Below are 25,612 nucleotides of genomic sequence, written 5' to 3'. Positions count from 1 at the left end.
AGAAGCCTTGGCCTACCCTAAGCTTGCTGTTGGATCAATTACCCTTCACTGAGTGAAGACATCAAGGTCTGTTAGGCTGCAAATACAGGAAATTAATAGCACATACACTGCTAAACTGGAAGGCATATCCAAGGAAGGATATGATGACAAAGTGAATTTTCTTTCTGATAAAACATCTTAGTGATGCTTTCTACCAAGAGGATCTTGCCTCATTTCAGGTGAAACTCTCCTTGGTAAATTGCTTATGTGATTGCCTATAGCATGGCAATGGTTTTGACTTCATAAGAATACTGATGTGAGCTGACTATTTATTATATACAGTAACACACACAAAAGGATATGAACTGAGTTATATGAAAAATATATGATATTTCAATATTACATGTTTATCAACTTTATTGTCTCTCTCAAAATCTGGGTTGAAAACCCGTAATGCAATGTAACATTGTTCATGCACAAAAGTAAAAATTTCATACACAGTACTCACAATACACTGTTAAACAAATCTGTAAAGAAACTTAGTGCCTCTATTCAAGCAACTGTAGTATACTGATTCATAAACATATTTAGCATATTTGGTTCTCTACTACATGTTTGAATTCTTATTGTCAATCAATATTATCAAAATGCAAATGCAACAAATTGTAAATTGCAAATAATACCCATTTTTAGCATGTACAAAAAGCATACAAAATTCTTTTAAATTCTTTTTTTTGCAAACATTTTATGCAATAGTGTACTATGAAAACACAAAGGAAACATATTAATGTATGTTTACCTTATAAAATTGGAGGCATAAAATGAGATCCTTACAATAGCATTTTATGTTTTAGTACATCACAACATAGTAAAAACTTCCTTAACGTCTACGATATACATACAGTGATTTTTCTTCCAAACCTTTTAACAAAATCATCGTAAACAAACGTATCCATGTGAAATGGCTTTCTTTCACAGGGCAGGAAATGACAACCCAAGTGAGAGACAAGTTTTATCTGAATGAAAAGGGATTCTGAGACTAGAATATAATGTCAATAAAGCTGCTTTTCCTCTGCATTGTATAAAAGGAGAATAAGGTTAACTACATTGACATATATGTCTCAAAATATATATATATATTTATTTATATATATTTTTTGATATCATTTCCCTTGCAATCTTTTCAGTTCAAGCCTTATCCAGCATTTTGATCCTTGTATACAGATATAGTATAATGATTCTAAATGGCAGCCTCAAGTAACTGTATGAAAATGACAGCATCATTGTCGCTTACTAATGCTACAGATCTACTAATCTCATTATTATTAAGATTATCATCATACAAGCCTCACTACATTACTTTGGTACTCAGCCACACACACATATATGGCTAGGAGCACAGTATAAGGGAGTTCGGGTGTAAGAAGGGGGAAGGGGGGATCCTGAAGATATTTGTGCTGGAATTTCACCATAAAAGGACGTGTAGATTCAACTGTTGTATTTGGGTGTTATTTCCAGTACATTTCTAAGCATATATCAAATCTTGATTGCAACTTATGAAGACAAAATATAGCCTACTTGGTATAAAATGTGTACGGTGGATTGCCAACAGCATTAAATAACAATTAAAATTAAAACAGCTGTCCAGCTTCAATAATGGCAAAATAAACATGACTGTATCTTCAACAAAATCTGTAACAAACAAGTGACAATAAATGCAAACAATACATACTACTCTCTAGTAGCAGTAAAGATTAATACATAAAACTAAGACATCAGAAAATAACCAAAAACAGGACGAATGCCTACATCAGTGAAGTATCACTGACAATAATAAAGACAAAAAGTATGAGCTGAAACTTACCTAAAGTTCTTGTACTAACTTTCAGCAAAGATAAAATGAGGTTCCTTTTCACATGACAGAGAAGCACCAATGTAAGGAAGTGCTACAGTTGAAGAATTCTTTCCTCCGGACACATAAGGTTTGAAACAAGGAGTTACCAATGGATGATTGCTACAACCATTTCTATAAAAAATCCATATGTATTTCTGCAAAATAATCAAAAGTGCTCATAGTTGCCATATTGTAACAAAATACTGTGGAAGTGATTTCTAATTCAAACAATCTTTTCCAAACTATAAACACATTTTAGCAATTTTGCTGATTCAGTCTCTTAACTAGAAAAACCGGTAGTTTCAACGAATTTGACGCATCTCATACAAATTGAAAATGTGTACTAAGGAATATTACCAAGATCAGTATTAGTAACAGATGAGATTGTTTTGTTGCGTTAATGCCAGAGACTAGCTACTTTGCCTATACTGTAATACCTAAATTCTTCTAATAATTAGCAGTCTACACCATCTTCCCAATACTAAAGTCTGCTTCAAGTTTCTCATATTCAAATGCTCAAAAAAGTATTAAGTTTAGCAGGATGTGCCTGTTGCACATCAAATAAGAAAAAACAAATAATATATATATATATACTATATATGTAATAGAAAAGTATTAAAATCAATTACATTACATACTCACTGATGGCCCATACCATCAACAATTTCTGATATCAGTACACAGCTGAACAAGTCATTAATGAGCAAGACTGGGCCATGATATCTCTATTCGCTTATGATTCCTGCTAACTGTTTCCATTGGAGGGCTTGATAAACATTCCTTTCTTCATTCTCTCCTACATTTCCCTGAATAAGCAGTTGCAAGGACACCATCTTGCCAAGTCTTCCCTTCATTGTGAATCCAGCTTCTTCAGCCTCTTCCTCTTTTTGAGGAGGAGCTTAATTCAAAACCGCTCTGACTCCAAGACTGCCAAAATCTATATCAGTCTCGGGCGATGATGACATTGACAACAACCAGCATCACATTGAGTCGCCCTTAAGCAAAGGTATATATAAGTAGATATATATAGACCAATGTATATATATCTTGTATATATATAAATATTCACTCTGAAATACTGCTTTTAACATCATTTCTACACACTTCACGATAAGAGCCAAGGAGCACACCAGACAACAGCCATTACAGTTCCTTTGAGTCTCTGGTAAACAAGACCTCAGATGTAGATGGAGCCGTGAGTACACATGGAACACACAAATTAGCTATCTCACTTCTTTACAGGGTGGTTGCTCGTTCTAGTAGTTCATCAATAAATTTCTGTAATGACAAAGGAACACAGTTACCAAACAGTTAGGAGATAAAATAACATAAAACTAAAGTTTGACAGAGAGAAAATCTGTAGTGAATTCCAGATATTTATTGCAAAATATAACTAAATAAATGTGGGATTTTTATATTCAAAGCACAAGTCTGATTCAACACAGGCAAGACAATCTTTAAGTACAAGAAATATTTACTTTCAAACACCCTAGAAAACAACTAAACTATTCCTTCTTTCTAACAACATTTGATGACCTCATGTCAGCTACTTTTTAGAGGTAAGTATTGTAAATAATTTTATAAGTATATTTTATAAAGATAACAATACAATATACTGGACAGCATGTGGTTTGTTGTGTATTTGAAGAAGCTGCTAAAAATTAGGCTTCAAATCTCCCTATTAACAGATAAGAAACATTAAAGACAACTGAAGACAGAAAAGGAGGTGTGGTTTTCAATTAGTAAAAATTCCATATGGAAATAAAATCAGCCACCATCCATTGACAGAATATAAGACCCATATATCTAAAGATAAAAAAAGCAGAGTCAAACGGGATTAAAAAGCCTGGAAAACAGACCACCTTCTCAAAAGACTAAGATTGTATGGATATGTAATAACTGAGAAAGTGTGAGGATCAGTCGGTCAGGAAAGTAATAGATTTGGAAGTTGCAAGACAAAGCTTGTTGGAGCCCCAAGAAATATGTAGTGAAAAATGCCACAGAAGGAGACCTAGAACAGATGGGAATGCAGGCATTAATTACAGGAGACAAGAGGAAAGAACTCATTTCATGCTTGACCCCAATGATGTACAAATGTTTCTACTTAGGAAGATTAGTAAATAAGGAAACGAGCAACTGCAGCTAAATGAACAGAACTCAGACCCAAGGCTGATTTCCACCAAAATAGAAGACAGAGCACAGCTCAGTAGCTGGGAATATTTCAAATGTAATCACCACTCTCCTCAAGACAACTAAATGTGGCTCTACAAATGCCCTATATTTCAAAGACATGTGCTGGTTACCTGCCCTAAGTTTTTTTTTCTCTCCTTACGAATATTTGATCATCATTTCTGTTAGTGTGTGTAATATTTGATCGTCATTTCTGTTAGTGTGTGTGGAGACTCTTTGTCCTTTTTTCTCAATATATCTTATCCTCTGTTAGACAAACTCCCTGTCTGTGGGTTCACTTTTTATCCTTTCCTCTGCCATCTCATGTTCCAGCTCATTTTCAAATTACAGTACTCATCTATGACTCCAAGCTGATTTCTCTACACAAATTTCTCTGTCTCTCCCTCCATTCAGTTCTCAGTTTGTTTAAATAAAATGTAATTCCGCCTCTAACTTTTGTATGTGCATGAACTAATAACACCTTACAATGTAACTTTTATCACATTGTAAGGTGTTATTACTTCATGTACATAATAAAAAAAGTCTTTATGATATTATAAAAGGTTTCAATTTGAATTATGTCTGTATAATGGCACCCTCTGGGATTATTTTGATTTTCTTAATGCTCCAGAAATTGCAAGTGTTGAACACTTGTGTGGCTTAAGCCACAAAAGCTTTTTAAATCTTATGACATATTCTTTTCTGCACCAACAATACTCCAAATAGCTCTTGCTGACCTAACCCAGGCTGGCAGATTACTCAGTTTATTCCCCGCGATAATCTGTCTGCTTTGAATATTTCCATGGTGCAAAGAGGCCTAGTCTCTTCTTGTTAATGAAAAAAAAGAGAATGAATTGCCATGAAGATTCTCTGCTATTAAAAAAAAGGCAAGATTAGTATAAATACAGCCCGGGGTATCATCACAGCAGAAGACGAATTTTTCTGCACATCATAATGTATCAAGTTGCATTACTTTCCATTTGTTTCTTTAAGTTTCATCCCAATTGGCTGTCCAACTCCTTCAACTTGATGTTCCTCACTGAGGAAGTATTTCTATAGCCCAGTACTATGAGAGCCTAGGAATGTGACCAAGTAAGCCTGTTAAACTGCTTGAAGATAAATATAGAAATAATAAAAGTAATCTCGTTTCTCTAGAACAAGTAACCTCAAGACTGTGGTCTTACCTCAACTTTATCCTTTGATTGTTTGCAATCAGCCAAACTGTCCCATAAAAATTTTTTGCGTTTTAATTCGCCCTCTATGTCGAGTAGTTCGTCAAGATCCAATTCCTTTTCTTCGTGTTTCCCTTCCTGCGGAGATGATGGCCAGTCAGTGCTAGGTAATATATTCTGTCAGGATTAACCCTGACATTCAAGTAGGATTCTTGTTAAGATTTCAAAAGATGATATGCACAAGAGTAATGAAGACAGTTGCAACAAGCTTTAGGGGAGGTTTTGGTGGCAATAAAGTATGAAAGCTTAATTATTTCAAGAGCTGGATGCTGTAATACTGCAATTTAAAATGAATATTGATATAAAAATGAATGCTGTAATATACCAATGAAAATACCAGAATAATCAGTCAAGTAGGATTAGAATATTAAAAAAAACTATTAAATACATGGAAGGATAAAATAATGTTATTAGATGAAAATGAAAATTGGAAACTCATCTAAAAAAATATTATACCTGAGAGACTCAATCTTACTCTGTTAATGTAATGAATATAAAAAAAATTTATGATATGAATTTATGCACACCAACAAAATAAAGAAAAATCTCCTGTGTCCGAGAGGCTAGTCAATAGAATATTATCTTCTTTAAAGTACAAATGACGCGATAATTGATATATAAAAACCTGTCAGTAATTCAATCTGGTTAATAGTTCAGGTTTCTGGTTGTTGATGAACAATTTATACTTATGCACAAAATGCTTATACTCGGTTAAAATGACAATTTTCAAGTCTTAAAAACTCGTGTATCAAACCAGAGAAAAATAAGCAACGAATATGTGTGAATGTTGGCGAATACACGTAAAGTTATTTCATTACTACTGGAGGACCGTGTAACTGAAAACATTCAAGATATGCAATAACTGCCTGTCTCTCTCTCTCTCTCTCTCTCTCTCTCTCTCTCTCTCTCTCTCTCTCTCTCTCTCTCTCTCTCTCTCTCAAACAAAGAAATACGTAAACGTATCCTTCCATGTCATCTAATACAAACAAAGTAGTGTTGATGTAAAGAATATTTTTCTAAGTTTCATTTGCATATATGAAGAAAAATGTTCGGTTAATGTATACTCTCTCTCTCTCTCTCTCTCTCTCTCTCTCTCTCTCTCTCTCTCTCTCTCTCTCTCTCTCTCTCAGCAACACTACACACACTAAGTCCGTTTATCACGACCAGAGAATCCAACAGCTGTGAACAGCTGAAAAAATTTCAAGCTATACAACGACTGATCATCCGACCGACACACACACACACACATACTTTCTCTCTCTCTCTCTCTCTCTCTCTCTCTCTCTCTCTCTCTCTCTCTCTCTCTTAGCACTTACAGAATTATCAGCTACCTTTCCTGTTTTTTCAAACACCAATACAGTACGTGAGAACAGCTAACTAAAACGCAATAAAATGTAAACAAGATAAGAAGAGAGATAAATTGTACTTCTAGGTCATCTTATGACGTTTTTATGATATATATATATATATATATATATATATATATATATATATATATATATATATGTATACATTAACTGAACATTTCTTTATATATTCAAAAGAAACGTAGAAAAATACTCTAAATAAATCAACACTATTTTATTTGTATTATATGACATGAAAGGACACGCTTACGTATTTCTTTGTTCAAGAGAGACAGAGAAAGAGAGAGAGAGAGAGAGCCGGTTTACGCTATTCGGAAACAAAAATAAATATTTGAATCAACTCCAATATATCTTCATCATCGTATACGATGACCTGGAAAGAAGAGAGAGAGAGAGAATTTGAATTAACTCGAATACATTTTCAACATCGTATAAGATGACCTGGAAAGGAGAGAGAGAGGAAAATAAATATTATTTGAACGAACTCGAATACATTTTCAACGTCTCATGCAATGACCTGGAAATGACGCTTTGGGTAGAGAGAGAGAGAAAAAATAATGTGTCCTAAACCCACCGGCGTTGGATAAAGAGACTGTAGTTGGTCGAACATCCACATCTCCACCCCGAGTCGTTTCCTGATGAGGGACATTTGATGGGCGCCATACTTGGCCGTGAGGTATTTCTCCTTGCGTTCCTTCACCTCTCCCAACTGCGCGAACTCCACGTGCAAATTCGCCCTTGGAGGCCCCCTTGCCCGGTCGGGGGATCCCCCCACTGGACCCGAAGTGTACGAGGCCACGCCTACCTCCATCCCGCTCTGTGGGAGGGAGAAACGGATTATTAGTATTATTTTTATTATTGATTATTATTATTCAGTAGATGACACCTATTCATATGGATCAAGCCAACCACAAAAGGGCCACTGATTTGACATTGAGGCGTCCAAAGAATATTATGGAAATTGGGAAGAAGTAAGAGCAAGTAAAGGGAAATACAAAATAAAATAATGGCACAAAAATTAACACATAAAACCACACTCCTTCAACTAAATAATCTTTTCATACATCAGTGCACATCGATGGAAAGAATGAAATGATATTAAGAGATTAAAATACACGTAATGCAAGGCGACTTTTTTTTTTTTTTTTTTTTTTTTTTTTTTTTTTTTTTTTTTTTTAAATGCCTGAATTTCTGGATCAATATCCCAGCAATACGCCATTTTCGGTTTGCGTTCCCAGTCAGCAATGACGATCAGCCCATCACTGTTGCTGAAAGATGGTGTTACAGAAAACATTCCTCTTAATACATCAAAATACCACATGGAGTACTATTTATCTAAACAGAGGAGGATGATCCAGTCTTATAACCCAACAGGTGAAGCCTTATTTATTTTCACGGAGTCTATAATTATTTCTAAACTCGGCAGACACGGTTTATTGAAGAAGAAAAATATTTAGAGAAAACAATACTGAATGAATCACCACATAATCCTGGTAGTGCAGTCATTGCACATCACGTGGTGCACTGTAGGCATTACTTTAAGGTTATTAGCAGCGTCCCTTCGGCCCGTGGCTGTAACCCGCTTTCATTCATTTTACTGTACCTCCATTCATGTTCTCTTTCTTCCACCTTACTTTCAACCATAACAATTGATTCATAATGTAACAGTGAAGTTTTCCCATTACACCTTTCAAACCTTACTGTAAATTTCCGTTTCAGCGCTGAATGACCTTATAGGTTCCAGCGCTTGTCGTTGGCCTAAATTCTATAGTCTATTGTATTCTGAACTATTCGAAGAAATGGTCTTTCTGGCGGATACTGATATGGCAACAGAACAGGAGAAGAGGAGAACAGAAGTTAATTAAAAAACAAAGGGTTATCTTTGCTGACACCCTGACACATGAATGTCAGAAGGTGATCTGTTCTCTAAATAAGTACGCGAACATCTCGATCATATGAATGGGAATCCTTTATTGCAACTTTAAAGCCGCTATCTTGAATACCAGCCATTAAAAAAAACAAAAACTGCGCAAAGTTGCAAGTATGGCACACCAGTTTGAAGTGGCAGCTAGAACCCACACCAGAATGTCTGTACTTAGTCATAAAACCGGTTCAAGTGAAAAGTTACTCCAGGTGAATTTGTCACGTACGACGAAAGACGAATCAAGAAATACAAGACTATTATCACCATCACACAGCTGAAAGGGAAAACGAGGAACAGAAATCAACTGGTGCAGAACATGAATGACGCCGAAGGTTATGGAAATGTTGACGAATAAACGAACGGCATTTGCACTAAGTTGCGATACTGCAAGGACATCATCTATTCGTTCACGATAATGGAACGATGACTTGCAAATACATGGTTTAAGAAATATACGCCAGTCATCACTCTAGGTTAAGTTAGACGAGTTTTAATAAGAATATTTGCGAATAATGGACTACTGACCTAGTGCTCCTTGTAAGACCGTGAAGAATATATAGAATTTAGGCCAAGCGCTGGGACCTATGAGGTCATTCAGCGCTGAATGACTGTATATAAAGGTCTGAAAGGTGTAACAGGAGGAAAACCTCAAAGCAATTAGTTGCACTGACGCACTTGTTAAAAGAGGGTGGAAATGAAGATGGAAGAAGAAACAATGTGAATGGAGGTACAGTAAAATAATATGGGCTGCAGCTAAGGGACGATGCAAAGAACCTTGGGTAATGCCTACAGTTCACGCATGAGGTGCACTGACAGCATTGCCCAGCCACGGGGATAAAAACCGCATATAGATAGATCTCTCGATATCTCTTAAATGGCAAAGAGAAGCCATCCCCTTCGAACCCGAGATTGTCCTGCCGATGCCCACCACCACCACCAGCTGTCTGCAACCTGTAGGTTGGTGACGTCATGCAGCAGGAGCAGGAGCAGGAGCAGGAGCTGCCTACGCAATCCTCTACACATCTCCCACGGCGCGTGGAGCACAAAGGACTCCTTCCTACGAACAAAACGGGCTGACCTGAATACTCCGAAAAGCATTTAGTCTCGTTGTCAGCTTTCACGAGAATTTCTGATGAGGGATTTCCGCCTTGCGGGGGAAGGGGGAGTGGGAGGGAGGGAAGGGGATTTAACTCCTCCAGGATGTCCCCTACCTCCACCCGAACCCACCCTTTTTCGTACTCTGGTATACATTTTCAGAATTGTTTTTTTCTCTCTCTCTCTCTCTTCACCCCACGTCAGTCCAAAACAGTCGACTGACAACCAGGTCGCATGTTTCAGCGTTTGGGTAGGATTTTAAAGTATGGAGTTAACATGGTCTCTTCAAGTAATTACACGAGAGAGAGAGAATTACAAGGATTAGGATGTCTCAAAGACTTATCAGTCCATCCCAAGAGGAGACATCGTGTGCTCCATTATCTCTACGAGCAGGTTTTAATGTTCATTCACAGTCTCCTATTGATTTTGTCTGGCTTTCTTTTAAACTCTTCCACACTGTTGCTGAGAGAGAGCTAGTTTAAACATCCACTAACATGTTAACAGAGACGAGGAATCAATTACGAGAGAGAGAGATTGTATAATGTCCATTAACATGTTAACAGAGACGAGGAATCAATTACGAGAGAGAGAGTTGTAATGTCCATTACAGTTACAGAGACGAGGAATCAATTACGAGAGAGAGAGATTGTATAATGTCCATTAACATGTTAACAGAGACGAGGAATCGAGAGAGAGAGAGAATATTTAACGTCCACTAACATGTTTACAGAGACAATAATGAACACTAACTTCCATCAATTTCAAGAGCCAAATGACATCAAAACAGAGCGCGCAATTGCAAGCGCTGATTGGCAAACTTAGCAGCCATCCTATAACCCCGAGCGGTAGGTACAGGCAAAACAAATGGTCTTGCAATCTCGCGGCATCCTTTCAAATGCCCTTCCCTGACAGGGCATCACTTTCCAAAGCCTTCCTCCTCATTCATTTTCTGTACGTCATTTGGAAAATCATTCGAGCGAAGCTTTTACTATACGGCATCTCATATTTTTGTGTACTGACACACACGACAAATGTGAAGCATCTACTTATTCCTCGACCCTCTATCATTTTATTGTTAAGCATTTATAGATTGTGATAGTTCCTTAGCTTTAAGTATCTCTCTCTCTCTCTCTCTCTCTCTCTCTCTCTCTCTCTCTCTCTCTCTCTCTCTCTCATTCCAGAGGAAGAATGTCCTTCAACAAGGAGAATGAATTTTCGAACCTCATTCTAAGTGACAAATAGCCCTCGATCCTCATTTTAAGTGACGAATACCCCTCGATCCTCCTCTTTCTAAGTGACAAACAACCCTTGATCCTCATTCTAATGGGGCAATAGTGTCTTCCAACGTCGTTCTAAGGTGCATAGATGTCTTCACATCTCATTTTAAGAAGCAACAAACTCTTAGACTTCATTTTTAGAGGGAAGATCCACTGAGCTTCATTCTAAGAGGAGATAAAGTCGTCTAATCTCATTATAACATAGTAAAAAATATTTCGTAAGTATGAACTACATAGAAGGAAATATTTCATAAGTATGAATTATAGCCCCTTTTCATGACTGTAGGATAGCGTCCTTTTATAAGCTACACCACTGAGCAAGTCCACGGACTCATAAAGCTTCGAAAGCATTTCAGCAACTATTATTGTCTGACGATCTGGCAACATACCTACCGCACAGTACGGCGTGGTTGCTTTGTTTTCATCTAAGATTATCACTGTTTGGCTATATTCACGCCCTCACTCTCCCTCCCTCCCTCCCCTCCCCTCTTTTCCCTACCTGCCTCTTCTCGAGCCCACACACACAATTATGGGAAGATATATATACGAAAACATGACTTATTTCTGCTTTCTTTGGAGGAGAAGCTTACTCTTTTATCAACAAACTCTCTCTCTCTCTTAACCCTTATTTCACTGTTGCATGTTACAGGTGACATACAGCTGTCCGTTTTGTACTCCTCGTATGCTTGTTTTCTATTACAGGGAAAGAAGCACTGCTAGCAGAGAGAGAGAGAGAGAGAGAGATGAAAATAATCGATCGTTGCAAGCAGCAAAACAAAGGACATGACGAATGAAATGACGATGGGTTAAACTTGCACTAGGAACTTTAAAGCATCCACGTCGTCTACAGCTTGGGAGGTGCTCATGTTGGCAGTGATTTTATTTGGTGCCCATGTTGCAGTGGCAGTAAGCAGTTTCCTTACTGGCAGTGTATTTAGACGGTTCCCATGTTGGTAGTGTCTAAGCAGTGTCTTTGTTGGTAGTGAGTTTAGGCAGTATTATGTTGGCAGTGCCCATGTTGGCAATGTCGTTAAGCAATGCCTTAATTATTAGTGCGTTTAGGAAGTACTACACTGGCAATGTCTGTCGGCAGTGCACATGTTGCCAACGTCCGTTTGTTGTTCCTATGTTGGCAATGGTCCTATACGAAGGTAAAGTTGGTAGAACCCTACCTATTAAACGATGACAAACTAAAGTCAATAATGATAAAATTTTTAACTGCAACTGGAAACTAAGACTTTCACCCTGAAGTTGATAAATATTTTGCCGACATAACAGTATTCAAGAAAGAGCTGCACAAAATTATACTTGTCCATGACATACAAATGCATCTTCGACAGTTATGACACCAATACCGCATGCTTTGCGAAATGCTACGAAATATGAATTGTCGGAGGTGTCGTTCAAAACTTCGTAGGCAGGAAGTACTATTAATCCATTAAGTACAGTTTATAAAAAGTTTGTGTGTGTATAGAATGAATAATTTCTAAATTGTATTCAACAATCACGCTTGAAACTACTACAGAGTTTATGACACAATTGTGGTAAATAAGTAAATACTATTTTTCATAAACAGGTCCAACTGAGGTCGTCAGTTCTGATTGCAGTTACGGACTGGGGAAACTTGTTCACGTTTGATATATCATGAAAATTTGTTTATTCCAAGATCCGTCCTTATTTTATTTATTTATTTTTATTTATATATTTATTTGGTATGACCACAGTCTTGCAAACAGCTCTCATGAGCATCACATGAAAGTATCTGAATAAGAAAAACATTGGTTTTCCTTTCTTGTCTGTAATTAACTAGTGCATTAGCGAGCTCTCCGTCGTTTGTCAGATGACTGCTTGTGGAAATCTCCCATTCATTTATTCCCATCTCAAAAATATTCAAGAATCATTACACATTTTTTTTATAATTCCTCATAATTACTTTTCGTATGATTTAGGATTTTTCACACGTTTTCGAAACATCAGATCTTTTGACTTAACCTTAGAGCAAACGAATCTACTTTAAACTTTTCGTTAAGTTATCGTGTGAACTTTATCGATGTATAAAAAGTAGTCTTGAGTGTTGGTATATGCAACCAAATACGCATGTATACATGTGCATATTCAGAGAGAGAGAGAGAGAGAGAGAAGAATCAAACAAAGCTTACCCTTGTATTTTCAGTACATTCCCACATCATGAGCCGCCTATAGCGCCCGCATGTATGTATGTATATTTCCCTATAAAATGTTACCTCAGAATCTTCAATATATGCACAGACAGACACAAGTCTGCGTATTTGTAAATGCGTGAACGTGTTAAGTACAATTTCTGTGTGTACATCCATACGTTAATAATACGTTGGAATCTTCAGTACATACTCGCACCATATGTCTGTGTAGTTGCACTGAAGATAAGCATGTTATTATGCCAAGTTTACTTTAAAATTGGAGCACAGAATTTAGGCTAAAGGCCAAGCGCTGCGACCTATGAGGTCATTCAGCTCTGCAAGGGAAACCTCCCAGTTGTACGGTAAAATAATTGTTAGAGAGGGTGGAAAGTCAGATGGAAGAAAGATAATATGAATGGAAGTAAAGTAAAATGATTGAAAGGGGTTGCAGCTAGGGGTCGAGGGGACGCTGCAAATAACCTTAAGCAATGTCTACCGACTGACGCCCAACACAAAGAAAATTAATATAAAATAATAAAATAGAATACCAGACACCACTTCGGTACTTCATTCCCATACTGGACATGAGAAACCGCGGGAGAGAGACAGTCATCGCGATCAATCAACCAAATAAGGCAACTGCTTTCAAATCGCTATTCGGCTGTCAATCATCTGACGGAGTCTTTGTATCAAAGTCCCGTGAGAGTCGACGTCGAGTACGCATCGTTGCTTCGCTACAAATGATAAGAATGATAAGGATTAGGGGTGATAAGTTACTTCGAGATACGAGAACTGCAGCACACTGGACCAAGCCACTTGCTAAATAAGTGATAAAACAGACGATGCTTCATCAAATCCCGATGAACTTACTAGTTTAAATTCATGGCACAAAGATTCCTTTTAACTTAATAGATTTGTGGCACCAAAATCTCTTTCTTAACACCAATATGCAGAAAATGTTTAGCCTCGCTGTCGAACTCCTCAGTTCCAGAGGTCCTTTGTTCCTCTCACCGTTGGACTGTGGAACTGTCTCCCTACTGAGGATGTCGTGCAATTGCAACTTTAGAAGTTCAAACGAAGATGCAATGCATGACTACCCTAATGCTGTTCACCTTGCATTTTAATGCATTTTTATCTATTTATTAATTTATTTTTTTCATTTTTAATAAGTGAGATCTTTCTGTATTTCCCTTTACCTTCTCTTCTTCCTAATGACAGTCATATTCTTTGGAAGCTTGAATTTCAAGTCAGTGGCCCCTGTGGTGGGCTTGTTCCATATGGATAGGGTTCATCTGAATAATAATAATAATAAAAATGTAAAGTAACGAGAACTGAAGGGATAAAGCTACCAGATGAGAGCAACATCAAACACATAGATGAGACAGGATACAAATACCTGGGAATAATGGAAGGAGGGGATATAAAACACCAAGAGATGAAGGACACGATCAGGAAAGAATATATGCAGAGACTCAAGGCGATACTCAAGTCAAAACTCAACGCCGGAAATATGATAAAAGCCATAAACACATGGGCAGTGCCAGTAATCAGATACAGCGCAGGAATAGTGGAATGGACGAAGGCAGAACTCCGCAGCATAGATCAGAAAACCAGGAAACATATGACAATACACAAAGCACTACACCCAAGAGCAAATACGGACAGACTATACATAACACGAAAGGAAGGAGGGAGAGGACTACTAAGTATAGAGGACTGCGTCAACATCGAGAACAGAGCACTGGGGCAATATCTGAAAACCAGTGAAGACGAGCGGCTAAAGAGTGCATGGGAAGAAGGACTAATAAAAGTAGACGAAGACCCAAAAATATACAGAGACAGGAGAATGACAGACAGAACAGAGGACTGGCACAACAAACCAATGCACGGACAATACATGAGACAGACTAAAGAACTAGCCAGCGATGACACATGGCAATGGCTACAGCGGGGAGAGCTAAAGAAGGAAACTGAAGGAATGATAACAGCGGCACAAGATCAGGCCCTAAGAACCAGATATATTCAAAGAACGATAGACGGAAATAACATCTCTCCCATATGTAGGAAGTGCAACACGAAAAATGAAACCATAAACCACATAGCAAGCGAATGCCCGGCACTTGCACAGAACCAGTACAAAAAGAGGCATGATTCAGTGGCAAAAGCCCTCCACTGGAGCCTGTGCAAGAAACATCAGCTACCTTGCAGTAATAAGTGGTACGAGCACCAACCTGAGGGAGTGATAGAAAACGATCAGGCAAAGATCCTCTGGGACTATGGTATCAGAACGGATAGGGTGATACGTGCAAACAGACCAGACGTGACGTTGATTGACAAAGTCAAGAAGAAAGTATCACTCATTGATGTCGCAATACCATGGGACACCAGATTTGAAGAGAAAGAGAGGGAAAAAATGGATAAGTATCAAGATCTGAAAATAGAAATAAGAAGGATATGGGATATGCCAGTGGAAATCGTACCCATAATCATAGGAGCACTAGGCACGATCCCAAGATCCCTGAAAAGGAATCTAGAAAAACTAGAGGCTGAAGTAGCTCCAGGACTCATGCAGAAGTGTGTGATCCTAGAAACGGCACACATAGTAAGAAAAGTGATGGACTCCTAAGGAGGCAGGATGCAACCCGGAACCCCACACTATAAATACCACCCAGTCGAATTGGAGGACTGTGATAGAGCAAACAAAAAAAATAAAAATAAAATAAAATAAAAGAATAATTATAATAATAACTCACTAGTTCAGATTCATGCCACAAATCGCACAATTAAATCACAAAATTTTCCAAGTCTTAGCTTAATGCTTGGTGCATCACTTGGTGTCTCATATTCACTCCCTATGATTCATTCACTAGCTATAGATTCACGTCACGTAATTCTTTTTCATTTGGAGTTCTCTGTAAAATGGTGGCTGAGTTGGATCACATTTCATATCTTAATTCTTTTCATTTTTACAACGCGCGGCGGTTCTCTTACGTGTCTCCTCAAACGTTTTTTTTTTTACTTCAATTTCGTGTGATTAGATATCCATAGAGGTTTGAAAAGCGATGGATTAATTTAATTAATGCACAGTCCTCTGATATCCATAGAGGTTTGGAAAGCGATGGATTAATTTAATTAATTCACAGTCCTCTCTCTCTTAATAATAATAATAATAATAATAATAATAATAATAATAATAATAATAATAATAATAATACATAGGCTTTCCAACCAGTATAAAATAAAGGGTTATAAAATATCCCCTTGGCGTGTTCCAAAGCAATCCATTAGGCCATAGTAAAAATCCCTATCGACACACACCAATTACAAAATGCAAAGTTCCCTCCAGTGTTCCCTAGTAATCTATATAATACAAAAACCCCTGTATGCCACCAACACAAACACACACACACCCCCCAATCTGTTGTGATCCAGCCGCAGTATCTCCTTCCCATTAGTAAAGGGTCCGATCCCCTATTCCCAATGTGTTCAAGGCAGGTAAGCCCTCTCGCCACCCACAGCTCGATGACGTCAACAATTTTAGTGAGTCACAGGTAAGCGACGGCGTCGATATACCTACCTCTCTTTTGGAAGCATGTTCGGCCGCGGGTCCCCTATATGGGGGTTAATAAAACAGGGTGTCCACAAAGTCCCAGTTACATTACAAGTATTTAATGCTTGTAATGGTACTGGGACTTCATGGACATCCTGCACTATTACTGATCATTTTTTGCTAGTAATTCGTCACTAATTTGTGCATAGACGAAAAGAAGGATGAAGTCTGCATAAAATAAGCTGTTTATTATTATTATTATTATTATTATTATTATTATTATTATTATTTATTATTATTATTATATTATTCAGAAGACTAATCTTATTCACAGGAACAAGCCCAAAGGGTCTACTGACTTGAAATTCAAGCTTCCCAAAAAGTATAGTGCTCATTAGGAAGAAGTAAGAGGATATAGGAAAAAATAAAAAAAGATCTCGCTTACTAAACAATAAAAAAAAATGTATTGAAATGCAAGGAGAAAAGTATTAGGGTAGTAATGCGTTGCATCTTTAGCTAGAACTTCAATGAACTTGTATGAGTTTTATGCGAAGTCTTCGATCGACGGATGAGCTCGGTAACCAGCGAAATCACTGACCAACTGGCAAGAGAAGGTACCAAAAATCCGTAAGGATAATGGCGACGATAACAAGATAACATAATCACTTTAGGAAGTCAAGTTTAATTATCTCTGAATGATAGTAACTCTATGCTACGTCACTCATCTTTCGCTGTTGACGCAACGCATTGGTTTTGTTTTATTATAGTGCAAGGGCCTATGGGACGGGTAACCAAATCTCCCTCTCTCTCTCTCTCTCTCTCTCTCTCTCTCTCTCTCTCTCTCTCTCTCTCTCTCTCTCTCCATAATTCACTGTTTAGACGAATATATGTAGGAACATTGCTTGCATTGGAAACACCCAAACCGAGACTTTTTCATCGCCCTGCTCTGAGATCGAGCCCGGGTCCCCTCGGATTGAGCCATCTAAGATACCATTAGCACCATTACGATCAAAATGAAATTATTTTATATTACGGTGACGTCACAAGACGCTTTGTAAATCCATATGGGAATCATGAATTTTTATTCGTCCAAGAATTGACAAAATTATGTCATTTATTCTTTTAATGATGCATTTGATTTCTCAACAAAGACAAAATTAGAATAACTCTCTCCGGTGGGGTTCTATTGTCTTTTTCTAATAAGACAAAATTGTAATATTAACTAATCTGTTCTGTTTACTCAGGACTGTAATTTAGCGCAGCTCATCATAACCGTCCATCTTCTTGTTCTTCGCGTGAACTAACTTGCGTGAGTGAAATGCATATGATAATGTCTGAAGCGAAGAAGCAAAATAGACACACGAACCTTATGATCAACCAGACTTTGTTCAAAACCATCACGAAAATACCGACAGCACTGACGTGCAAATGGTTGCAGATTTAATTTCATGACAATTTACTTATCGTGAATCAATTTCCACAAACAATGAAAAATGCGAAAATATATCTCGTTGCGAATATCACCGTGGCTACGAATATAGAATTTGGGCCAAATGCCAAGCGCTGAAAAGGAAGCCGACAGTAAGAAGGTTTGAAGGGCGTAACAGGAGGAAAACATCTCAGTTGAACTATGAAACAACTATGAGAGAGGGTTGGGGATAGTCAGATGGAAGAGAGAAAATATGAACGGAGGTACAGTAAAAGGAATGAAAGGGGGTTTCAGCCAGGACCCAAAGGATGCTGCAATGTTGATGATAGTCAGATGGAAGAAAGAGCATATGAACGGAGGTACAGTAAAAGGAATAAAAGGGGTTTCAGCCAGGACCCAAAGGACGCTGCAAAGAACTTTAAGTAATGCCTACAGTACACCAGACAGCACTAACTCCCCTACTGCAGAATATCAGTGTGATTTGCACGCGCAAGAAAACGGTACGTACCGAGTAAGAACGGACGGAGTGGTGACGGCACCCAGCCGTCACCACTCCGTCTCCTCGTACGTACGTACCGTAACCTTGGGATTGATAAACTGTGCTCTTGCATGAGCGCTAAAAGGTAGGCCAATCGATGTACTGGCCGTCCTTGCAAAACGTAACCAGAGGAGACAGGGTCTGGTCCGTCTCGAGGGTCGGTGTGCCAAGCGGTAGGGAATTCATTCAAGTTCCTAAAGATTAATAATAATCCCTATCGTTATTTTTTCCTCATTTTATTAGGATTTAAAAAAAAATGTTTTTCCTTGCGTCCTTGGCTACGAAAGGGCACTGTGTTGCCCCCTCCCATCGATTTTAAGATGGTCAATAATATCCCAGCAAAACTGAATTACATGAAACACGAAGGACATCTTTTTTCGTCACGTTCATGGAAGGTAAATAACCAAGGTTACACATCCAACTTCACAGTCGACTCTCAACACTGAGAAAGCAACTACTTAACACGCTTCAGGAGGACCCCATCATCATTACCGTAATGTTATGCCGCCTCACACTCGAACATTAATGGATTTAATGCAAGATCTTGCCCCTGGAATCCTCGGGGGTCACAAACTTACTTCAACGTCGGTGCTTTCTTTCTGATGAGCGTCGACGCCCAATCTTTCCTTCGGGTCGGATCCGCCGCTGCCGCTATTGGATCCTGTGGAAGGCGCAGCAGGAGAAGGTGAAGTTGCAGTGACACCACCAACACCGCAGCTGTCGACGCTGCCATTCTGGACGCTGCCTGCAGCAGCAGCAGCAGCAGCAGTCGGAGAAGATGCCGATGATGAAGAGGACGAAGAATCTGGCGGGTCTGTGGCTGGGTCGCACTGGAAATTGACCTTCCGGTCACTCTTGCGATTTTCGACTCTCTTCTTGATGCGGGAGAGCATGGTTGCTCACGGCTCTGATCACAATAATTTACACAAAAAAGGCAATAAATTCACACTATATATATTCCGCTACTGTCACTGATTCGAGCTGCTCTACGAGGCTTTCATGGGAGACATTTTACACCAGGCGTTCTTGATTTGATTTAATTATATTTACACTTACTCAGATCACTCTTCCCTCCGAGACGAATTCTGCATTTCTAAACTGGTCTTGTTCCTGCCCCACCAACAATGCCATTCTCGAATGCACTTGTTTTTTTTTATCACGGGAATCCACACTCACCCTGGTACGCCGAAATGTTGTCCCAGCAAATCGCTATCTGCGGTTTACCTACCGACCACAAAAGCAAACACATAAAATCGACTGTGACACTTGTGTATGGCAATGTGACACCGCGTGATGTTTGACATCTAAACACCAGAGTCTAACAATAAATGACTAACGAGTATTACAGTGATAATAGTTGGCAATATATTTGATGAATCGTCCCAGACACTTTTGTATGGTCAGAGGCCTACTCTTCTACTAGGCCTCTGAATGAATTCAACCTGTGTGTGTGTGTGTGTGTGTGTTAGATGGCTAGTGTGTTTAAGGAATTCTCGATAGTATCCCGCTAACAAATGTTCATGCTAGACACAGAGCGCTAGCCTATTATTGACATGAAAAATGATGAAATTAGGGATTACTGAATTCATGAGCTGAAGTATGACGCAACATAATTATGATATAATTTGATGTCACAATTTGACGAGGCTATTTTTTTTAATTGTAAATTGTAAGCAAATAAATTCCATTGCTTACATTGAATAAAAAGATTACGATCTCAAAGTTTACGCTACAAGAATCAAACTTTTTTTTTTTTTTATATACCGATTTGGAATTCTCTCTCGGCTTCTGTTTTTCCTGACCTATAACCTTCCTTACTTTAAGAGACTGAAGGTCTACAGCTTTTCGTTGTTGGTCCTCGCCCCTTCTCTCTCTCTCTCTCTCTCTCTCTCTCTCTCTCTCTCTCCTTCAGGCCTGGTCTAGAAAAGCGATTCTGGTTGCGTGACCCATTGGCTTTGCAATAATAATAATAAGAAAAGGGGGGGGGGGGGAAGGGAATATAACGAATACAATGCCAATTCACACTTTATGTGCAAAGCAGCGTAATGACGAATTTTGCCTGCCAAATCTCTCACCCCTGTTAGCACATTTTTTAATTAATACCTTTATAAATATTTATCGCAGCTGACAGTGAGAGAGATGACTCATTTTAAAGTTTTATTGCAGCCACAATTTCCCGCACGAGATAAACAACAAGAGTTGTGTCAGCAACTGTGACTGAAAACATTAAAGAAAATCAAAGCAATGCAAAAATTCAGAAGAGTGAGAGAGAGTTGCCCCTTTATCTGAAGGGAAGACGCCTGGAGAATGTGTCTGTCTGGGTTAAAACAAAAAGACAGTCGGCATCGTCTTTATTGAAAAGGCAAGGATTAAATGGCTTTCATCTCTACACGCCAGTCACAAGACATGGCCTTTGCATTTAAAGGAGAGAGAGAGAGAGAGAGAACCTACACGCTAGTCACAAGACATGGCCTTTGCATTTAGAGAGAGAGAGAGAGAGAGAGAGAGAGAGAGAGAGAGAGAGACGAGAGAGAGAAGAGAGAGGAGAGAGAAACCTACAGCCAGTCACAAGACATGCCTGTTGCATTTTAGAGAGAGAGAGAGAGAGAGAGAGAGAGAGAGAGAGAGAGAGAGAGAGAACCTACTCGCCAGTCACAAGATATGGACTTTGTATTTAAAGGAGAGAGAGAGAGAAGGAGAGAGAAAGAGAGAGAGAGGAGAGAGGAGAGAGAGAGAACCTACTCGCCAGTCACAAGATATGGCCTTTGCATTTAAAGAGAGAGAGAGAGAGAGAGAACGTACCCGCCAGTCACAAGATATGGCCTTTGCATTTAAAGAGAGAGAGAGAGAGAGAGAGAGAGAGAGAGAGAGAGAGAGAGAGAGAGAGAGAGAGAGAGAGATTTGTTTTTGAAAACGAAGAAAACTGGGGCCTTTTCATTTAAAAGAATGGATATGAAACGTGGTCTTAGTAAAACAAGAAAGCACAGATGCAGGAGCCTTTTAATTTGAATTTACTGAGATAACATTCTTGAATACACCTCCTATCACGTATCATCTCGCTCCTGACGCTCACGATTCCACCCAGATGTTATTGCACAAAAATTTCCTGATACAAAGTGGCGTCAAGTTACCCTTTGGCGTCAGGTATCAAGGGGAATCCGCCACCAACAGTATATCTACGAAATGTTGTTTCTCTAATGAATCTATTCCATTAAGCTTTATTAGACTACACTTCTGTAGCACAGATGATGGGGGGGGGGGGGGGGGGCTTTGGGCAACACGGGGCAATTATTGGAAAGTGATCGTTGGAATATCCAGACTAGAATCACCGACTGACGTAATCAATGATTGAGTCTTCACTTCGTTGAGATGAATCAATAGACAATGTTTTCACTGGTCTGGGCACGCAAATGAGTTTGGCTCTCAATATTGCATTATCTCTTAAGTTATTCATGATTGACGATATGTGGTTTCTTCTGGGATCATGACTTCTCAGATCTATGTATATTTTCTCTCAAGAGAGATCGTCAACAATACCTCTACAGTCTGATTGGTCAGTCAATGAACTGTTAAGTTGAGACGAACTACATCTCTTATTGATAAATTTTCAATTACTGTCATCTTGATGAAAATCCAAAAATTTCATCCTAGATTATCGTCTTGAATACTCATGGTAACCTAGCAATACAACCAGCGAGTACAAACTCTATGAATGAAAAAACCAAGTTTAATCAAATACGGGTTCATTAAACATTTCAGCACGACTGGAAATCTGAATCGTCTTCTGTGATTGGCGGTGAGCAGCAAGAGCTTTCGCCAATCACGATTAGCGTCAATGATATCGGCATATTTATGGTCCGCTAAAAACAAAATAAAGATACAGATTAGATTGCGGGCCAAAGTGTGCCAGTTGGATGCCAGGGCGAACAATGAGTAATGACCCTCACCCTCATTCTTCCCTCGACTACCATTATCTGGGATAAATGTTGAAAGCGGGAAAAACTTCCTGTGGCCGAGGTATATTTTATCTTAATCCTTTCGACAATGACACTGGATGATGGATGAGACTCTAGTCCCTAAGAGGAGACCGAGGAATTAGCTAATAATCTCTTTGAGGAAGTGAGGGAGATTCGACCAGCATCCATGAGATCTCTGGTCATCTTTGGAGATGAATCCCAATGAAGGTACGTCAAGAGAGGGGATAGTAGTAGGTACCTCTTGAAGTTGAAGGCACAGTCTAATTACTATGGTGAAGTATGCAATATTTTTGGTCGGTTCGTTTGTTTGTTTGTTAACAGTGCTAACAATTATGGCGAAGAAATCCACGGTGATCTATAAGTGTAAACATATATTAGAATTATATACATAAACGAGAGCCTTTGGGATTGAGAAGGAGAATCCAACAGGATCTCGAAAGCTCCCGTTTGTGTATATATTTATAATACGTATTCACACTTACACCGCAGTGGATTTCTTCACAATTTGAGTGACTCATGCTATTAAGAGATTTTTATGGATTAGCTATTATAGTATGTCTGGATTTTTTTACAACATATTAACACAAGTGGGTCTCCAAGCTGGCAGGATGCAATTACATTTTTGAAAGAATCAGCAAAGGAACTTTTGGGAATAGGACCCCTTTTGAGGGTGGATAGTCCAGCCTTGGCGGGTATTTCGAAACAGTAAGGTCTTTTATTTCACCGAGCCATGTTTCTTGCCTTGCAAGAAATATTGCAGTGATCTTTTTTTAGCATATTTCACGCTACCTCCTTTGTAATGTTAAAAGAGTTCCTGGACTAAAATCTGTGGTAGGTTTCAACTCTCGCGACTTTATTCTCAGAACTATGTTACTTTTTTTTATTATTATTTTATTTTTTTTTTTTTTGGGGGGGGGGGGGGCCACATTTGGGATCATACTCCTCTCCATATGACTGTTGTCATCACTATTTCACACACTTTTATCCTGTCTTTTGCACTTCACTGAGAAGGTATATTTTTGTAAACACATGGGGGATGGAATTCAAAGGCCTTCTTTGATCTCACGCCAACATGTTGCTTCTGTCTCCATAAATTTCAGAGGACAATAATGAATGTGGATAGAGCAAGCCATATATCTTTGTAACCATCCCTATATTGCGGTCTAGCAATTCTTTTAGAGATCTTTCAACCGAAAACCTCATCAGTTCCATTTAAAACCTGCAACCATACTTTGTATCGAAAGTCTTAAGAATTGTACAGTTGCTGTACTATCATTATATTTGCCTCGCACGTTTAAGTTATGCTTATTTTCAGGTGGGCTTTCTGTCGCCTGAAAATAGGGAAGTCTTCAACAAACCACCTTCTACGTTCATATCAATACATTAGGATAAGACGCCTCCTCAAACATCACTATAGAGAACTCCCTCTTCAAGTGACTTCATTTCTTCTCGAGTATTGTGTCTCCTTGGTTAAGGCAAAGACTGGTTTGGAGTTGGAATAATAATTATGTGGGTAGCAATCTCAATTACGAGGGCACAAGTAATGTTCTGTAAGGTCCACAATAATATACTGATGGTAGCAGCAGCAAAATTTTATAAAACTATTTAAAAGCTTTCGAACCCTACCCGACTGAAGATGAACCCAAGGTAGGTTTCGAAAGCTTTTATATACTTCTTTAAAATTTTATACTACTGCTATCATCAGTATATTATTGTGGATCTTAAAGAACAATAATGATTATAATAGGACAACACTGTTGCTTGCTTGCTTGCAAGGAACCTCTGATTCGTCTTGCGCTGACCTTCCTGGTGTCTGCAGTCATCAACAGGTGTTGAGACATGTCATGGGGTTTAAGAGTGTGAGAAACAGTTTCTGTACTGAACAGTCGCTCAGGAATATAATAAAGAAAAAAAATATGCCTTCTATAGCTAAACTAGGTATCATCAACTGTTCACGAAGTTCATTTCTTGACCAATGATGTCAGAATAAGCTGACTTCGTGACGTCACTACAACAGCACATTATCACTTAGGAGGATCAAATATTTATCACTGTCTCTCTTCCAAACCTAAATCGTTTTAACACCATTACATGTATTTGTTTTACACATTTTCACTGTTACAAGAGTTAGCCTCACTTGAGTAAACTTTTGCATACTGTCACCACAAAAGATTAAAAATTAAGATACCAAGTTCAGTTTCGCGAAATATCGAGGTTTTCGTGCAGGTAATACACTGAGAGAATGAATGAGCACACTAGCCTATATTTCAAATATGTAGAAATCACCGCAGTCAATTGTACGCATGTGCGCTTCACTGCCTTTTTCCCATCCATGTTAAAAATAAAAAAATTACCATGAGAAAGAGCGGGAGATAGTGTGAGACAATTATAAGTGTCCACATTTGAAAGCTGTGTGTGTGTTAGTGTGAAGCATACACAACTACGAGAAGAGAATTTGCTTAAAAACAAAACCCGGGATGTAGTTTAATAATATCGCCTCTATTATTCCACCTTCATGGCATAGTATATACAAGATTCTGTAAGACAAATTCACTGTCGCAACACGGAATCTTTTCGTAACCGTCTCTCATTTGCCATTTTCACACAGACAGAGCCACAAAAGCGAGACGAATTCACACGGAGGGAGATTTCCCCGAGGTGAGAAAAACTTCTCGTAAAAGTACAATACGAAGAAGGGGAAGGCGAGCTAAGTGCCAAGACACCTTCTTCACGACACGATTCACCAAAGGCAACTGAACCTCTGAAAAAAGACAGCAGCAGCAGCGACGTACAACGCTGCTTGACTCTCCCAGAGATTGTTCGTCCGTCTTATCGCTCTCTCCCGATAAAGATCGCGAAAAAAAATAATTGTGTTTGTGTCGTATTCGATTGAGAGATAGTATCATCGTCTCGCGACTAATCTCTTCCTGAGGGAATGCTGATAATGGTAAGGTATATTAACTAATCAGCAATGATTAAGGATGGATTGCGGGAAGCATTCGATTTCCTCTGCGTAATATCT

General features: G+C 38.6%; 1 protein-coding gene across 3 annotated transcripts; it reads right to left on the bottom strand.

Moving 5' to 3' along the window:
- Window positions 1-378: 378 nt before the first annotated feature.
- LOC135195735 (protein phosphatase 1 regulatory subunit 14B-like) lies at window positions 379-25,367 on the bottom strand. Of its 3 annotated transcripts, none has more exons than XM_064222179.1 (5): window positions 25,314-25,367; window positions 19,192-19,837; window positions 7,216-7,458; window positions 5,227-5,352; window positions 379-3,151 (listed from the first exon to the last, which is right to left on the bottom strand). In XM_064222179.1, exons 2-5 carry the CDS (start codon window positions 19,504-19,506, stop codon window positions 3,110-3,112), a joined length of 726 nt encoding a protein of 241 aa, XP_064078249.1. In that variant the 5' UTR covers window positions 19,507-19,837; window positions 25,314-25,367; the 3' UTR covers window positions 379-3,109. The 3 variants fall into 3 exon arrangements, with proteins under 3 accessions (XP_064078249.1, XP_064078247.1, XP_064078250.1); XM_064222177.1 differs by having other exon boundaries at window positions 25,275-25,346; XM_064222180.1 differs by lacking the exon at window positions 25,314-25,367 and adding an exon at window positions 24,945-24,967.
- Window positions 25,368-25,612: the final 245 nt, after the last annotated feature.

The sequence above is a fragment of the Macrobrachium nipponense genome, chromosome 16 (assembly GCF_015104395.2).
Source record: "Macrobrachium nipponense isolate FS-2020 chromosome 16, ASM1510439v2, whole genome shotgun sequence".
In the NCBI taxonomy this organism is placed as follows: Eukaryota; Metazoa; Arthropoda; class Malacostraca; order Decapoda; family Palaemonidae; genus Macrobrachium; species Macrobrachium nipponense.
This window is presented reverse-complemented; position numbering and strand designations above follow the sequence as displayed.

Excerpts from the sequence above, each read along its gene's own strand:
- LOC135195735 (XM_064222179.1), bottom strand. The coding sequence starts at position 19,506 with ATGCTCTCCCGCATCAAGAAGAGAGTCGAAAATCGCAAGAGTGACCGG. Across the intron at positions 5,353-7,215 it reads AGTCTCTTTATCCAACGCCG|GAAGGGAAACACGAAGAAAA; the intron begins GTGGGTTTAGGA and ends TCATCTCCGCAG. Across the intron at positions 3,152-5,226 it reads AATCAAAGGATAAAGTTGAG|AAATTTATTGATGAACTACT; the intron begins GTAAGACCACAG and ends TTGTCATTACAG.